General features: G+C 39.4%; 1 protein-coding gene across 6 annotated transcripts in view; it reads left to right on the top strand.

Moving 5' to 3' along the window:
* Nucleotides 1–238: 238 nt before the first annotated feature.
* The window catches only part of LOC122059650 (protein PRRC2A), a 27,625-nt gene continuing 10,245 nt past the window's right edge, over nt 239–17,618 (top strand). The window contains exons 1-6 of one of the 6 annotated variants that reach the window (XM_042622575.1): nt 239–408; nt 491–676; nt 2,201–2,273; nt 2,360–2,416; nt 15,543–16,562; nt 16,664–16,813. In XM_042622575.1, the coding sequence (XP_042478509.1) occupies nt 15,552–16,562; nt 16,664–16,813 (1,161 nt within the window). In that variant the 5' untranslated portion in view covers nt 239–408; nt 491–676; nt 2,201–2,273; nt 2,360–2,416; nt 15,543–15,551. Of the gene's footprint in view, nt 677–2,200; nt 2,274–2,343; nt 2,417–15,542; nt 16,563–16,663; nt 16,814–17,618 lie in introns of all 6 variants that reach the window. The other 5 variants (XM_042622574.1, XM_042622577.1, XM_042622573.1 and 2 more) reach the window with 5 other exon arrangements.

The following is a 17,618-nucleotide window of genomic DNA, read 5'->3' as shown; positions in this document are numbered from 1 at the left end:
ATAGAAATAAAATAAAAATTATATGGTAAGTCCAGTTCAATTTTGTGTTTTTTTTAAAATGAAACCGGACACTTTTAGGTTGTGTTTGGTTGGAGAGTCTTTCCAATGAAACACGGTTCTCTGTTTTTTTCAAACTTGTTTTAGGAGGTGTTCCTATTAACATACTAATTCATGTAAAACACCTGTTAAAACTTTCTTCCTCTTAAATTGTTCATATAAGAATTAGGGTAAATAGCAAAATTCACTTTTGACATATATAGTCATTGAGGAGACAAACTTTCTTCCTCTCATCGACTGAAGAATGCCATGGCCAGATCTCAACACTGACCACGACCAGGACCAGGCCTCCTTCCTCTCCCCTTGGCTTCACTGTTCTTTGGATTTGGAGCTCAAGTTTTGGCTTTCTGAGTATTGGACTTCCTTATCTTCTCAATCTCACCCGCAGGTTTTGTAATCAATATTTTTATTTTTAGGTTTTTTGTGTTTTTAGTCACTAAGAGGTATTTTCGGTGGACACAAGAACATGGGGCTTCATTTTGGAAGGGAAAGGAAGATACGAAGTTAGGGTTTTGCATTTCTGGAGTAGCAAAACCCATTGTTTGCTCCATTCGCTCCAACGGTTCTGGATTACCCTCCAACGGTTCTCGTATCAGCCCCATTGTTCGCAACTCCGTCGGTAAGTACCTCCTCTCCCTTTTCTTTATCTTTTCCTACAATATTTATGCTTCTTTGGCTCTACTTTTGGTTGGAACTTGAAATTCTGTTGTTTAAGAATATATATATATATATATATATGGTTGGTTTTTCTGGACTGAACATTCAGGAGAGATGTGTTGCACTGTTGTACTGTGTTGGAAATGAGGTTTTCTATTCTGAATTTTTGATAAATTTCCAAAAGAATCTTTGATCTTATATGAATGTTAGATTTTCTATTCAATTCGGAGTAAATTTATTGTTTCACTTCAGGTTTGAGAAATTCCTCTAAAGAATCAATCGCTCAAAATATATTTTCTACTCTTACTCTACTTCCCATATATAGAGTTGTACTCATAGAAAGAAACCAAATATAACTGTGGCTGTCTGAGAATTTGAACAATTTATTTAATGTGGAGAATCAATTTATGGGTCTCTAATCTGTACTACTGCTTCTACCGATGTGTCCCTTAGTTTTCCTCTTGATCTCTCAATCACTTCACATCCCTCAAGCTTCCGAAAAAGGAATTGGCCTTTGCAGGGGTAATTGGAAATTCTATAATGCACCTTCCTTTGTTCCATTATATATTACTTGGAGCTATTTTTGCTGAAGTTTGAAGCTTGGAGATGTTTATGGTATCAAAATGAGCCAAGCTCTTGTTGCATCAGGTTTTAGTCTTTTTGAGAAGTCAGGACTGACCTTGTGTGGATGCCAAACATGCATTCCTGTGCAAAACTGTTCATTATTCCTGGATGATCCAAAACTACCTCCCTCTGAACTGGATTAATGGACACGGCCTAAATCCTCTTATATTTGATTTGATTCTATTACTTAGCTGTTAATTAAGTGTAATACTAGTGAAGAGGTTAATGTGTTCTTCTGATGCCTTTCCAGAAACCGAAATTCCTGAATTAGGCATACTAGTGCTTTTCATGTTTAAAAAAGTGGTTTTCATGAAAGTGGTGCTTTTATATTGTATCAACTTGAAAGTTGATTCAGCGCCTTTTGGAGTTCGTTTTTTAAAAAACGAACTTTCATGTTGATACAATATAATACCACCACTTTCATGAAAGTTGATTCAGCGCCTTTTGGAGTTCGTTTTTAAACATGAAAGTGGTGCTTTTATATTATATCAACTTGAAAGTTGATTCAGCTCCTTTTGGAGTTTGTTTTTAAACATGAAAGTTGTTCTATTTTTATACAAATTTGGTTGTCTCAACTTGAAAGCGCGACTTTCATGTTTAAAAAACAAACTTTTAAGTTGATACAATATAATACCACCACTTTCATGAAAGTTGATTCAACGCCTTTTGGAGTTTGTTTTTTAAACATGAAAGTGGTGCTTTTCATTTTCAGACTTAATTTTGAGCAAAAGGCGCTGAATCAACTTTTTAACTTAACTTAAGAGGGGCAAACACGTATTTTACCCTCGAAACATAACAGAACTGAAGCAAACCCTATTTAACCTCTTTCGTACGAAAGGAACGTAACAAATAGTTGCAACAGCCAGAGATACGAAGGGAGCTGAAGCATAGCGCAGAGCCTACTACTACTGTCGATCTGCTGTCAGTGATCCGAGGTGAAGGTCACTCTCTCGTACGGTCTCTCCCTCTTTCTTTCTCTCTACTGATTTTCTTATTCATTTCCAGTTCATTGTTCCAATAGGTAGAAGGACGTTGCAGCCACCGTCTACGAAGACAACGCAGATCTTCCGCCGGAAAGGTAGGTCGATCTCTTTCCCTGTCTCTCTTTCACTCCCTCTCCTTTGTTTGGTTCCCACTCATATTTTGCTCGATCCTATGCAAGATTTTGTTTATAAAAATGTGAAGCTAAAGTTTAACCTCACCAAGGTACTCCAGCCAAGCAAGCAATCAACATTACCATTTCATATTTCCAGCATCCGAAAAAACAATGCCTTAGACTTCCAATCTGGATGAATATATAGTCCTCTTCCTATTTTACATATAAAGAGTAACCCAGTGCACGAGGCTCCCACTACTGCGAGCTCTGGGAGGGGCAAGTTGTACGCAGCCTTACCCCCTGCTTCGCAGAAGAGGCTGTTTCTAGGTTTTTAAACCTGTGACCAACATGTTGCAATTGGTTAAACCAAATCTGAAACCAGTTTAGCAAACAAATCTAACTCCTAAATCATAAAACTGGTTTGTAGAATCAGGGCTGACCTTTAAATTAATTCCCTTGTTACTATTATTGAAGCTTCCACATTATGAGCAAAAGATCCAACTGATTTCCATGATAGAGATGAATACTGATTCCTTTACATGAGACAACCAAATTTGTATAAAAATACAACAAACTATGTATCTCTTGATCAAGATGACTGACATTTCTAAAGTTCCATCATATCTAGGACTCTTCCTCTTCAATTTCTTCTTTCTTCTTGTCTTGGTTTTACTTTGCCAAGTCAAAGTCGGATTGAAATAATTTAAGTTAGCTCAGATTATCCCCAGTGTTGTAGATAAAAACAAACCCACCAAATGTTGGTTTTAACCCATTTCCAACACTAACAACAAATTGATTGATCGATATAGAAAAAAATTAATGGGGTTTAAATGGTCTATAATCAATGGCCCACCATTTTAATGGACTGGTATTTCTTTTATTGTTACAACCCAAAGTGCAGGAGAATCACATGAAATTGACCTGATTAGATAATCTCCTGAAACATCATTTCAGATTTCATTCTTCATGGAGCTTTGCTTTGGTTTGTATAAATAACACAAATAATGTGAATGGTTAAGTTTCATTTAAAATTACACAGGGGCAAGTAAAGAAGTCTAAATTATAATCGGATAATCGGATTCACAGATTCGGATATTCGGTATCCATTTGTTAAACGGATCGGATTGGATAATGTCCAATTACCGTTTACATAAATGAATTCGAATTTAATAGCGCTTTAGATATTTGGTTGGATAAACGGATCGAATTTGGATAGGCTCCTATTTAACGGATTTGAATTCAGATAGGCTGCTATTCGAGCCGAATTCGATCCGTTGACATCCCTTGTTGATTTGCTTAATACGATATCAATTTTATGGATTATTGAGGACCTTCATTGAGAATTTAGATGAATCCAAGGATTTTTTGGGTGGTGGACACATGGATTTCCACTAGACGCCCTATAACCGATCGAATTAACTCTAGACTTTTTTTATTTTTTTTTTCTTTGTCTCTGCCATTCATTCTCTCTCCCACTTAGGTTCATTCTCTTCTTTCTTTTTTTCTATCAAAAAAAATTCTCTCCTTTTCTACCGTCCTTTTGAGTAACAAATTTAATTCTTTATTAAATTTAATCATTTTTTTATTCAACTGCATTTCTTTTATATATTTATTGCAAAAAAGAAACGTAAAAGATAGTGTAAAAGTGGCGAAATGATTGTTCTAACCCTTATGAAAGACATAAATCCCAGCACATTTTATTTTTTCACAAGGGCTTTAGGGGCCACGCTACGTTTCAGTGAACTCTCTCCCTTATCTATTTTAGTATTTTATTTAGCATCTCACATTTTTTTAATGTTTTATTTCACATTCCATAACACAAGGTTTAGTATTGGATGGGGATGATATCGATCTGAGGCCGACATCGATACCAATATGAGTACTTTTTTACAATTGTTATTGGGATTGGTATTTATATTGTATCAATTTGGCGATACGGCACTATGGTGGTGATTTGGCGCCATATCAGTCATTTGGGGATATGACGTCATGCGAGCGATTTGCGCTATTGTGATTCGACTAGGGACAACACCGGCTTGATACAGATTTTTTTCAATGCCACTAATATATATCAAAATTGGTCACGATATCGGTTTTGATACCGATATGCCAATTGATAAAAGATCGGTATCAATATCAATATTGTATCGGATCAACATTGAATAATCGAAAGATAGACAGAGTAGGGTATCGATATCAGATTGGTATTTGGATCGTATCGTATAAGTATTGTCTGGCTCTAAGGCTGATACGTAAAACTCATGGCTTAGTGTGTTTTAAAATAAAAATGCTAATGAAAGATGTGGGTGAAAATGAATAAAAATGAAAAGAAAGAAAGAGAGGTGGACAAAGGGTACCCGACTAGTGTTGTTTAATGGAATTCATGCGTTGGTAAAAGGAATGTAAGAAAACCTGAATTTAGGTTCTTGTACATGAATATAATCCGGAGTAATTTGGGTTTTGGAGTCTTGGTTATGGGATCAATATGTTGCTACCTATTGCGGCCATAACTTGGTGATGATATGGACGTTCTGCACAGTTTAGAATGGGTCGTAACTCCTAAGAGGCCCGAAGTAGACTCAGGGGGGCTCTCCGAAGCCCAAATCAATATTCCATGCAACAACATTGTGATAATGGGGTAAGAAAAAAGTGATGGGCGAAGATGTGATATGCCATACCTCGTGTTCTACACCCCTCACCTATTAGAATAGAGTGAGGTAGATTGGAGACAGTTTCCTTGTGGAGGCATGGAGATCGGTCCTGAGTTGAATCCCAACTAGTTTTCGCCTTTAGATGTGGAGAATTAATCCTTCCCATATTAGGAGTCCACCCTTGCTTCCTTCTCTAGGGAGATTGAGTCTAGGTATGAGTCTACCAAAGAGGCAAGGATTAAAGTATCGGTATCGGTCGGTCAAAATTAAGATACGTATTGGAGAGTATCGTATCGTATCGGAGATACACTAAGATACGTTAAAGATACGCACATAAATGGATAGGAAACATAATTTTAAACACTTTTGCATAAAGAATTTGTTAAAAAAAGCTATTGATAACATGTATTATGCATAAACACTAAATTGAGGGTATCGTGCTAAGAATTCAAGGTTTGTAGTTGTCCCATAAATGTAAAATCCTTCTTCCCAACCTTGATTTTCATTTTAGTTAGAGAGAAATATGATTGACAACAACTTTGGAACAAAAACCCTTCAAAAAATCGTGTGTTTTCTGAAAAATTACCCATCTTGGCCATTATATGACCGATACCTATCGATACTCACCGATACTCACCGATACTCACCGATACGTATCGATATATATCGATACTCACCGATACGTGCCAATATATACCGATACATGCCGATCGATGCATATCGATACTCACTGATATGTACCAATACATTCCGAAACGTATATTTTACCTCAATTTTATAATTTTCATAGTCGTATCGAGGCATATCGTATCGTATCGATGTGTAATGGTGGTGTATTGATGCATATCAGTATGTATTATAGGATATATATTGATACGAAAGGATTTTAAAAATTTCATGTATCGTATCGATGTGTATCGTATCGGTCGGCTAAATTTAAGATACGTATCGGAGGGTATCGTATCGGTATCGGAGATACTTAAAACCATGCAAAGAGGGAAGGTGGAATCTCAAGTTGATTCCGTGATCTGAGGGGATTTATTTCCCTAAAGGTCTCTTATGTTTCCTTTTGAACTAATCAACAATAATTGTCATGTGCCACGTGTTGACCATTCATTGGTGGGTTGTATTCATGCATATTAGAGGCCCCTTACTCGTTTAGGTTCAATTATGGAACTGAGGGAGTAAAGTGTTCCATTTTTTTTTCGGTCGACCATAGCTTAAGCTTATCTAAGGGCAAAGGTCACCTCAATCAGGTTTCCTCGCCTTTAGCTTGAGCCCCAACCGAGGGCAGAGGTCGCCTTGGTCGGGCTTGCTTGGCCTTGGCTTGAACCTCCATCGAGGCAATAGATCACCTCAATCAAGTTTGCTCGCCTATAGCCTGAACCCCAACCTAGGTGATAGGTCACCCTTGATAGGTTTGCTCAGTTATAGCCTAAACCCCAATGAGGCTAGGTGTCACCTCTATTAGATTTGCTCAGCCATAGCTTGAGCCTCAAGAATGGCAATAAGTCATCCTGTTCAAGTTTGCTCGGCAATAACCTGAGCCCCAACCGAGGCAATAAGTCACCTCGGTCAAGTTAGCTTGGCTATAGCCTAAACCTCAACTGAGGTAAAAGCTCCTAACTTCAATGTCATTTTCTGTTAGAATGAATACGTGAAAATTCGTGCCTCGAGGATCTATAAGGACACCTAACTTGATTTCTTATTAACTAGGGAAGTTGGATCATCAGGGTTTTCTCTATAAGTGAGAGGGACCCCTCCATCCTTGTCTTCATTCTAGATCATTAGCTGGATGTGCATAGCCTCGTGGATCCCTCTCTTGCCTACCATCCTTCCACCTTGATTTTGTTTTATCGAAAGTAAGTTCTCTCCCTTGTTCTCTAACGTCAGACATGTTTGCTTCTCGATCTATTGGTGGTTCATCGTCCATACGAACTCATAGTGAGGGCGAGAAACGTAGTAGATCCCGTAATGTAGAGGGTATGTCCAAGGGTTCATCCTTTGAGTCCAGTTCCTCTAGTGACTTCTGTTTCCAATCCCACTCTGGTGATGTTGAAGGGGCTTCTATCTCTCATCAAATCGACGAGGAGGTGGCTGAAGGTACCTTTGACGAGGATCTAGCGGAGGTAAGGGCCCACTATAATTTCTTTCTCCTCTCCCCAGGGGCATCTTAAGCAGTAGCCTTCCTCTTCTCCAACTGCTTTTTATGTTGCTTCTTCAGCTTATTTTGCTTAGCAATGATTGCCTTGTATTCAACCCTCGACAAGTCCACTGTAAAAAGCTGAAGACAGTTAGAACAAGACATTGCAACATGCAAATACCTCGGTGGTCCAAGAACATACCCGGACAAAAGCCAAAACTTAAATAAGAGGGCCCTAGACAAGAAGCTATTGGACTCAACTAGTGGATACTCGGATTTGTGCTTAGCCATCTCCATGGACTCCACATCGTCCCCACAAAAAGTAGGTGCAAATTTCACCATCCTATGGTTAGGGAGATTCTAAATTATACAAAAAGGAAATCCCTCCTCTGAGCTCACAAAGAAAAACTTCTTCTACCATTCGTGGATAGAAGAAGGGGCCTTGCTCAATATCTTGATACCTTTTTCGAGAGCTAAAATTATACTACCCAACTTCCCTCAGGTGGGTATGAAAGGCCATGCAATTTAAGCAAAGTGGCATAGTGATTGGCCTCTTAAACTGAGGAACAAAAAACTTAGGACTTGTCGATACCGATTGGGGGCAAGTTAACCTGGGCTAATCCCAAAGTGGCGACACGAGAACAAAGAATTCATGGAATGGAAGGCGAAGCCTAGCCTTAAAGAACTCTGCGTAAAGACATAACTCGTAGGGAGTACTAAAACTCACTCGGCCGGAAGGGGAAGCAAACCTAACGGTATAGGAATCTTGGATTCCATAGACGACCTTCACATGCCACATTCCAGGTCTGTCATAGTGGACATGATCTCAAGAGCGTCTATCAGAAAAGCATTGACATTTTGGGCTCTTGCCTCCACTAGATCCTCGTTAAAGGTACCTTCGGCCGCCTCCTCATCAATCTGATGAGAGGTGGAAGTACCCTTCAACGTCACCAGAGTGGGATTGGCAGTAGGAGTCACTAGAGGAATTGGACTCAAAGGATGAACCCTGTCACATACCTTCTACATTGTGGGATCTACTACGTCTCACACCCTCATTATGAGTTCGTTTGGATGATGAACCACCAATATAGAAGCAGACATGTCTGACGTTAGAGAATTTACTTTTGATAGAAGAAAATCGAGGTGGAAGGATGGTAAAAGGGTGACCAACAAAATTATTGAGGCAGAACTGCAAGGATTAAAGTATTGGTGTCGGTCGCCGTATTGGTCGACCAAAATTAAGATACGTATCAGAGGGTATTGTATCGTATCGTATCGGAGATACGCTAAAGATACACACATAAATGGATATGAAACACCTTTTTAAACACTTTTGCATAAAAAATTTGATAAAAAAAGCTATTGATAACATGTATTATGTATAAACACTAAATTGAGGGTATCGCACTAAGAATTCAAGGTTTGTAGTTGTCCCACAAATGTAAAATCCTTGTTCCCAACCTTGATTTCCACTTTAGTTAGAGAGAAATATGGTTGGCAGCAACTTTGGAACAAAAACCCCTCAAAAATCGTGTTTTCTGAAAAAATACCCATTTTGGCCATTATATGACCGTAGCGCACTGTATCGGTACATACTGATACTCACCGATACGTACTGATTGATACATATCGATACTCACTGATACGTACTGATACTCATAGATACGTACCGATCAATACATACAAATACTCACCGATACGTATAGATACATATCGAAACGTATATTTCACATCGATTTTATATTTTTCATAGAGTATTAGTACGTATCGATAGTGTATTGGTGCATATCAGTATGTATCGTAGGATATATATCGATGCAAAAGGATTTTAAAAATTTCATGTATCGTATTGGTGTGTATCGTATCGGTCAGCTAAATTTAAGATACGTATCGCAGGGTATCGTATGGTTATCGGAGATACTTTAAACCATGGGCAGGAGAGGGATCTACGAGGCTAAGCACATCCAGCTAATAATTTAGAATGAAGACAAGGATGGGGGGGGGTCCCTTTCACTTATAGAGAAAACCTTGATGATCCAACTATCCCAGTTAATAAGAAGAAGTCACGTTAGGTGTCTTTATAGATCCTCGAGGCACGAATTTTCACGTATTCGTTCTAACAGAAAATGACATTGAAGTTAGGAGCTTTTACCTCAGTTGTGGTTTAGGCTATAGCTAAGCTAACCTGACCGAGGTGACTTATTGCCTCGGTTGGGGCTCAGGTTATTGCCGAGCAAACCTGAACGGGGTGACTTATTGCCATTGTTGAGGCTTAAGCTATGGCCGAGCAAATCTAATATAGGTGACATCTGGCCTCATTGGGGTTTAGGTTATAACTGAGCAAACCTATCCGGGGTGACTTATTACTTAGGTTGGGGCTTAGGCTATAGGTGAGCAAACTTGATTGAGGTGATAATGTAGGAATAGATTACAAGAAACTACCCCAGTAATATATAACCCCAAACAATACAAATAGGATCAGGAAACAAAGAAATATGACCATCAAATAAACCTCCAAGGATACAATACCCATATAGGAGCAAAACCAGCCCAAAACACAACCCGATAGGAGAGAGAAAGACCTGCTATAGAGCTGGAGAGAGAGGTGCGGCTAGGTCTGTAGGAGTCCGATTGAGCTGCACTCTTGGGCGTAGGTAGTCCCTAGGGAGGGTACAAAAACCCCCAAAGTTGAGAGGATTCTGACGGTTGGTTGTGAAGTTACAAGCTTTCTTGATTTTCTGACCTAGGAGAAATAACCGCAGGCTTCAAGAGAATCAAATTTGGTTTGTAACTTGAACAAATCTGAACTTCTGAATACTCACAACAGTCGTATACTTCAATAGCAGTAACTTTAGGATAAAATAGAAAGCTTTAAACAAGAAGAAACAAAGGGAAAAGTGGGGGGAGGATCGGCTGTCTCGGCCCGGGCTTCTCACCCACAGCTATCCCGGCTGTTCTAAGCAATTGACTGCAATTATTCTTTATTCAAATATGAAATTATGAGTACATAGGCTCCTCTATTTATAGAGGGCAGAATAGCAATTAAACTACTACTAGGAGCTAGTTTCCCAATAGGACTAGACACTCCTACTTTAACTAGGAGCTAGTTTCCCAATAGGACTAGACACTCCTACAACTAGGAATTCAAAATTAGACTAGGAATAATACACCTATGTGGAAAATAAATAGTCCTAAGACAATTTGGACTCGACATACCACTTACTCAACTCGATGGGCCCAATGGCCCCTAATTAATTAAAAACAATTACTGATTATTCCCCTAGCCGATGGGCCCAATTGGCCCTTATTTGTACTTAGCCACTCAGGTGGACCAAGTAGAGGTTCGGTTGGCTTCTTGGCTGGACCCTAGCCACTCAAGTGGACTAAGGCTAGACCCTTCTTCCTCTCATATTTCCTTCCATAATGTGGATCTATTTCAGGTGATCTATTGCCTCGATGTGGGTTCAAGCCAAGGCCGAGCAAACCCGACCAAGGCGATCTTTGCCCTTGGTTGGGGCTTAGGCTAAAGGCGAGCAAACCTGATTGAGGTGACCTTTGCCCTTAGACGAAGCTCAGGCTACGGCCGACAAAAAAAAAAAAAAAAAAAAAAAGAACACTTTACTCCCTCAGGTCCATAATTGAACTTAGAGGAGTAGGGGGCCTCTGATATGCGTGAATACAATCCATCAATGAGTGGTCAACACGTGGCACAAGACAATTATTGTTGATTAGCTCAGAAGGAAACATAGGAGACATTTAGGGAAATAAATCCCCTCAGATTGCGGAATCAATTTTGAGATTCCACCTTTCCTCTTTGGTAGACTCATACGGTCATACCTAGACTCAATCTCCTTAGAAAAGGAAGCAAGGGTGGAATCCTAATATGGGAAGGATTCTCCACATCTAAAGGCATAAACTAGTTGAGATTCGATCTGTCTTTACCCTATTATCACAATGTTGTTGCACGGAATATTGATTTGGGCGTCGAAGAGTCCCCTCGGAGTCTACTTTGGGCCTCTTACGACCCATTCTAGACTATGCATGATGTCCACATCATCACCACCAATTTATGGCCGCAGTAGGTGGCTACATATTGATCCCATAACCAAGACCCCAAAACCCAAATTACTCCGGATTATATTCACGTACAAGAACCTAAATTCAGGTTTTTCTTATATTCTTTTTATCAACGCATGGGTTCTATTAAACAACAATAGTCGAGTACCTTTTGTCCACCTCTCTCTCTTTTATTTTTTTATTCATTTTCGCTCTCATCTTTCATTAGCATTTTTATTTTTATTATTATTATTTTGATAATAACATAAAACTAGCATTAATCTATAATATTTACAACACATTGACTATGTCCTTTAGTTTTATAGGCTATATTAAACATTAATTCCATAACCGGATGACTTCCTACTTCTTTGTAGTGGAAGGATATTGTGTTTGATAGTAATGAGATCACATGGAAAGCCGCAATGTGGGAGGCCTCGAGCTTCCTTTGTAGGATATGGAATAAAGTGAAGTAATGTCTTGTTTGTGAACTATACTTTATGTATATTTCATCCTTTGGTACTAGTTGTCCTCAATCCTGCAGGATACCTTCTGCTTCCACTGCTTCGTGCTGAGTAGTTGTAGTAGTATTTGAGCTGATGAACCTAAACTGACCCTGTGATATAATTCCGTATGCCAATCCTGAAGCTAAGTTCAAAAGATTAGTTGCATCAGCACAAACCAAAATTGGATATGTCAAAAAAGGTATAGGAAATCTTTTGTTCAAGCTTGCCGGGACATCTGTATCAAATAAAGCATTAGTATTCATATACAGATAGAAGATAGTGTGGATTCTGAATGTTTCACCTTTCTGCAAGGAAAGGGAAAAGAAAATAGCATGCTTGAAGCCATGAATGGTCGGGCACTAAATCTATGAGGGAAGAAGAGAATAAGGACTTTGGAGTATTCAGAAATTGTCTAAATCACAATTCTAATGTCACTATATGATTATAATATTGAAAACCACCCAGTTCGCATGATAAAAAGCCGTCGATTCATCAAATCACAAAAGAAGAAGAAGAAGGCAGATGAAGGAATGTCCCGAATGAGTATCTGACAAAGAACTAAAGTATATCCCCAGGAGAAATCACCAAAAAAATCATTCAAAGGCGGTGGGAGAGACCGAGATTTGATTTCGATTCGTTGATAGAAGATTTCGGCTAGAGAAGAAAAGAGCAAGACAGAGGGAGACTACAACAAGGTTTAAAACAGGAATTAGTGACGGAATCGATTTCTGCCAATATCGATTTAGATCAGCTTGGAATCGGTCAAAATAACCCTAGAATCGGCCCATTTGATCAGAAAACCTTTCAATTTAGGGGAATACTGTAAAGAATAATCAGATTTGGAGCTTTTTGCAAAAATCGGGATTGGGATCGGTCCCAACCAATTCCAAGGCGAATTGATCGATTCCCCATCCAATTCATTGATTTTATCAGAGAGCGAACTTAGCACTACGACATCAAAAACTTTAGTACAAAAGGAAAAAAAATGGTTATTAACGGGGTTGCAGTCTGCTTATAGCCAAAGAAATGGAATAATTCATCTTCCTCAGATTTACAAATACTCTCTTAGGTTTTTGTATTTTCAAATGTACCTTTCAAGATTCCATTTCTTTGACTACAAGTTGAGGTTGCAGCTATTGTCAATAGCTAAGTTTTATTCGATACAAAATGACAAATTTGACACCCACAAAGGTTGTCATAGGTTTTTTTTTTTTTGCTCTCATGCAAACAAAGGTCGACATAGTAAGTTTGGATATGGAGAAATGATGGGTACGGATATGTATTGGTATTAAATGGATGATGGCAATGTAACAACTCAGCTTTTTTCCATCTAAATGGAGTCTGCTATATGGATCTGTAAGAAGGAAAATAATAACTAAGGGAGGAGGAACCCTATTGGCCTGGCGTAGGAAACACTTATATACAATCCCTATTTTTGGGGGGGTGGAGGCATCTTTTCACAGTTCCTAAAAAAAAAGGTCAATGTCTGGGCTTTCCATGCCAGACCGACATGGTTCTTTTTCCCAATAAATAAATAAAAGTAAAAAGGAAAGAAACATTCTACTTAAATCAGTCTGCTAAATGGATTATTTTCTTCCAAATTACTTTATTTGAGGTGATACTAGAGTCAAGACCTAAACTCTGCATGTCTTTCCTCACTACTTCATCTATGGTCATTTTAAGTCTGCCGCTAACTCTTTTAGCCCCTTCCATTTGAATTTGATCACTCCTCTATATCTAGGAAAATGACATGCAAAAAGAAATATTATCCCGGCCACGCAATGCATCCATTGCTCACCAACCCAGAAGTCGCTTGCCCTTTGACCTCGTATCCACTAGGTATACCAACAAATCCGAGTATCCACTAGTGAGGAAAAACATGTTGAGTTTAGGTCTTGACTCTAGTATCACCTAAAATAAAGTAATTTGGAGGGCAAAGATCCATTTAGCAGACCCCATTTAAGTTGGATGTTTCTTTTTTTTAACTTTTATTTATTTATTGGAAAAAAAACCATGTTGGTCAGGTGCACGTAATGCCCCCAAACATTGACCCTCTTTCCTAGGGACTGTGAAAAGATGCCCCTCCTCCTAAAAAGAAGGGTTGTGTCTGGGTATTTCCTATGCCAGGCCGGCAGGGTTCCTCCTCCCTTATTTATTATTTATTTTCCCTCTTAAGGATTCATATAGCTGATTCCATTTAGTTGGGAAAAAGCTGAGTTGTTACATTGCCATCATCCATTTAATACCAATACTTATTCGTGCCCATTCTTTCCCTATACGCAAACTTACTAAGTCGACCTTTGTTTGTGCAAGAGAGCGCACACACACACACAAAAAAAAAATCAATGACAACCTTCGTGAATGAATAAAACTTGGCTGCTGACAGTAGTTGCAACCCTCTGCTTGTAGCCAAAGAAATGGAATCTTAAAGGGTACATTTGAAAATACAAAAACCTAGGAGAGTATTTGTGAATCCAAAGGGGAAGCTGAATTATTCTATTTCTTTGGCTATAAGTAGATTGCAACCCGGATAGTAGCTAATATTTTTTCCTTTTATACCAAAGCTTTTGATGTCGTAGTGCTGAGTTCACTCTCTCTGGTATAGGGTTTAAAATCAATGAATTGGATCAGGAATCGACCAATTTGCCTTGGAATTGATTGGGATTGATCCCAATTCCAATCCCGATTTTCGCAAAAAGCTCCCAATCGGATTATTCCTTACAATATTCTCTTGAATTGGTGAGTTTTCTAATCAAATTGACCGATTCTAGGGTTATTGTGACCGATTCCGAGTTGATTTGAATCGGTATTGGCATAAACCGTTTCCGTCACCGATTCATGTTTTAAACCCTGTTGTAGTCTCCCTCCGTCACTGTTCTTTTCTTCTCCAGCCTAAATCTTCTATCAGCGAATCAAAATCAAATCTCGGTCTCTCCCACCACCTTTGGATGATTTTGTTAGGTGATTTCTCCTGGGGATATACTTTAGTTCTTCGTCAGGTACTCATTCTGGACATTCCTTCTTCTTCTTCTTCTTATTCGTCTTTTTTTTGTGATTTGATGAATCGACAGCCCTTTATCATGCGAACTAGGCGGTTTTCAATATTATAAAACATATAGTGACATTAGAACTGTGATTTTCTACCATTTCTGAATACTCTAAAGTCTTTATTCTCTTCTTCCTTCATAGATTTAGTGCCCGATCATTCATGGCTTCAAGCATGCTATTATCTTTTTCCCTTTCCTTGGAAAAAGGTGAAACATCGGAATCCACACTATCTTATATCTGTTAGTGGATCTCTTTGTTTCCCCAAGTTACTTAGAAAACATATTTCTTTTCTCATTCAATGGGGAATTTGGATTGAAATAATGTTTATTGCATAATGCATTGATTCTTTTGGGAGTTGGATTATGGATTGATTTTTTATATGTTCTTTTCTAAACAAATGATCTGCAAACTGCTGATTCTTTTCTTTGGCCTAGCAGAACTTGCTAAATAAATCATATTGTGTTTGAAGTTTGACTTTTTTGCTCACTGAATTTCTTTTGGGCATCAGGTTTTTCCTTACTCCAATTTATTTTGGCAATTGTGCTTTCTGCATTTGTAGTTTGAACCAGGGCTACTTCTACTGTTCAATTATTTGTCAATAATAACTATGGTAAAAAAAAAAGGCTAGAGTGGACAAAAATGGCAGAACTAATGAAGACTGACTTCACTAATGAAGTGTGCATTATTATCTCTTGCATATGCAGTGACAAACCATGAGTGGAAGCCTTGGAAGGCTAGCGAGCTCCAGTAGCTGCAAAAGCAGCAAACAGAGCTTAATTATTTCCTCTACTGCTTACTCTACTTTTGCTGGTGGAGGTGGTAGAGGCCGAGGTGGGGGCCGAGGCTCTGGTTCAGGCTCCTCTGGTCCTCCTGAACCTTCTCCATTTGCTGCTCAAACCCCTGGTAAACCGGACACTAATGCTGAAGCTGATGATGATTTCTTTCCTTCCGGACTTGGTCATGGCAGAGGTAGACCCATCCCTTCCACCCCAATTCTTCCTTCATTCTCTTCATGGATGTCTGCAGCAAGTCCTCCTGCTGGTCGTGGAATTGTCCGAACTGCCCAACCACAATCTGATCCACGCCCAACTGAGTCTGAAGGCTTTCAGCCCAAGAAACCCATTTTTTTCAGCCGGCAAGATACTCAGAAACCCCAATCCAGTGATTCTGTTCTAAAGCTGGATGAGGATATCCTTCCGTCAAGTCTCTTGTCAGGGTTACCTGGTGCTGGACGTGGAAAACCACCTAAACCATCACCGAACCCTAATGAGAGGACTGGTACTGAAGAAAACCGACACATTCGATCAAGAAGAGGAGGTGCTGTCAGCGTGCACGATAGGACTTCTCCAAGCCCGCCAAGGTTGAGCAGGGAAGAGGCAGTTAAAAAGGCAGTTGGAATTTTGTCTCGAGGTAGAGGAGATGGGATGGAGGAAGGTGGGAGGGGCAGAGGGTTAAGAGGACGTGGTGGTCGGGGACGAGGAGGAAGGGGAGTGCAAGGCTGGAGGGGAAGAGGTGGAAGAAGTGGTGGTCGTTTCCGTGATGCAGAGGAGGACTATGCTACTGGTCTTTTCTTAGGTGACAATGCTGATGGAGAGAGGCTGGCTAAGAGACTAGGGCCAGAGAACATGGATAAATTGGCCGAATCATTTGAACAGATGAGTTATGACGTTCTCCCTTCACCAATGGATGATGCTTATCTGGATGCTCTCCACACTAATTATTTGGTAAGTGTTATATGATTTGATCAGTTGCACTTGAATGAGTTCTTATTGAATGAGCTTAGTGGTTATTCAGTGGTGTTCACTGTGATTATCATGGCTTGCAGATAGAGTTTGAGCCAGAGTACCTGATGGGAGAGTTTGATACAAATCCTGACATAGACGAAAAGCCTCCAATTCCTCTTCGAGGTGCACTTGAAAAGGTGAAACCATTCTTGATGGCTTATGAGGGAATTCAAAGTCAAGAAGAGTGGGAGGTAAATATCAGTGTATTTTATTTTTATTTTTATTTATGTAGCAGTTAGAAGTTTTTACTTTGAAAACCAAACTCCATGCAAGGAATTTAAGAAGGATATCAAGGAAGGTATAGAACACAAAAAAGAACTTTTCAAAATCATAAGGCAGAATCTTGCCTGGAATTGTTACTTATTTACTAACCCGTTTGCAAGATAATCCACCATTTTGCTTGCCGTTTGCCTGCAAATGGGATGTTCAAGGATAAGGGCAAAGCCCCATTTTTTTTTTTTTACCATGTCAGACAATCTCTGATGTAATACTAGATCGCATAGGACCTAATCCTGGGCAGGATCTGAAATTCTGGCTGAATTGAGGTGAAATAAAGCTCATAAACTAAGGGGTTAGGTTATTGATATCCCCAAGTAGGCCTCTAACAATGGCTGGGATCAGATCTGAAGGCAAACAGAACAACCAGCAGCAAACCTGCACAGAATAGGGTTTCGCAGGCACTATGGGAGAAAACCTGCGGTTGGCAGGAGGGGCCTCAGATGGCCCTGAAAACCTGGTCGAGTTACCCCCTTAGTGTTCCCAACAAACCGCCAAAAGGGCTCTGAAAAGTGGCTTCCATGATGGGAGTTCTCGAGGAGGTCGATGAACCCTGACAGTTGCTGATGTCGATCTGGTCTCCTTGGCTGATTCTCAATCTGATCTTGGTAAATGGTTGTGGGTCTTCAAATAGTCTTGTCAAACTCTCCAACACTCTCTCACAAAGGTTAAAACAGAAAAATAAGAGAAGGAAGAACGGAGAAGAAGAGGGGGGGGGGG

This window comes from Macadamia integrifolia, chromosome 13 (genome assembly GCF_013358625.1).
Source record: "Macadamia integrifolia cultivar HAES 741 chromosome 13, SCU_Mint_v3, whole genome shotgun sequence".
In the NCBI taxonomy this organism is placed as follows: Eukaryota; Viridiplantae; Streptophyta; class Magnoliopsida; order Proteales; family Proteaceae; genus Macadamia; species Macadamia integrifolia.
The sequence above is the reverse complement of the archived record's forward strand: the minus strand, read 5'-3'. Positions and strand labels throughout refer to the sequence as shown.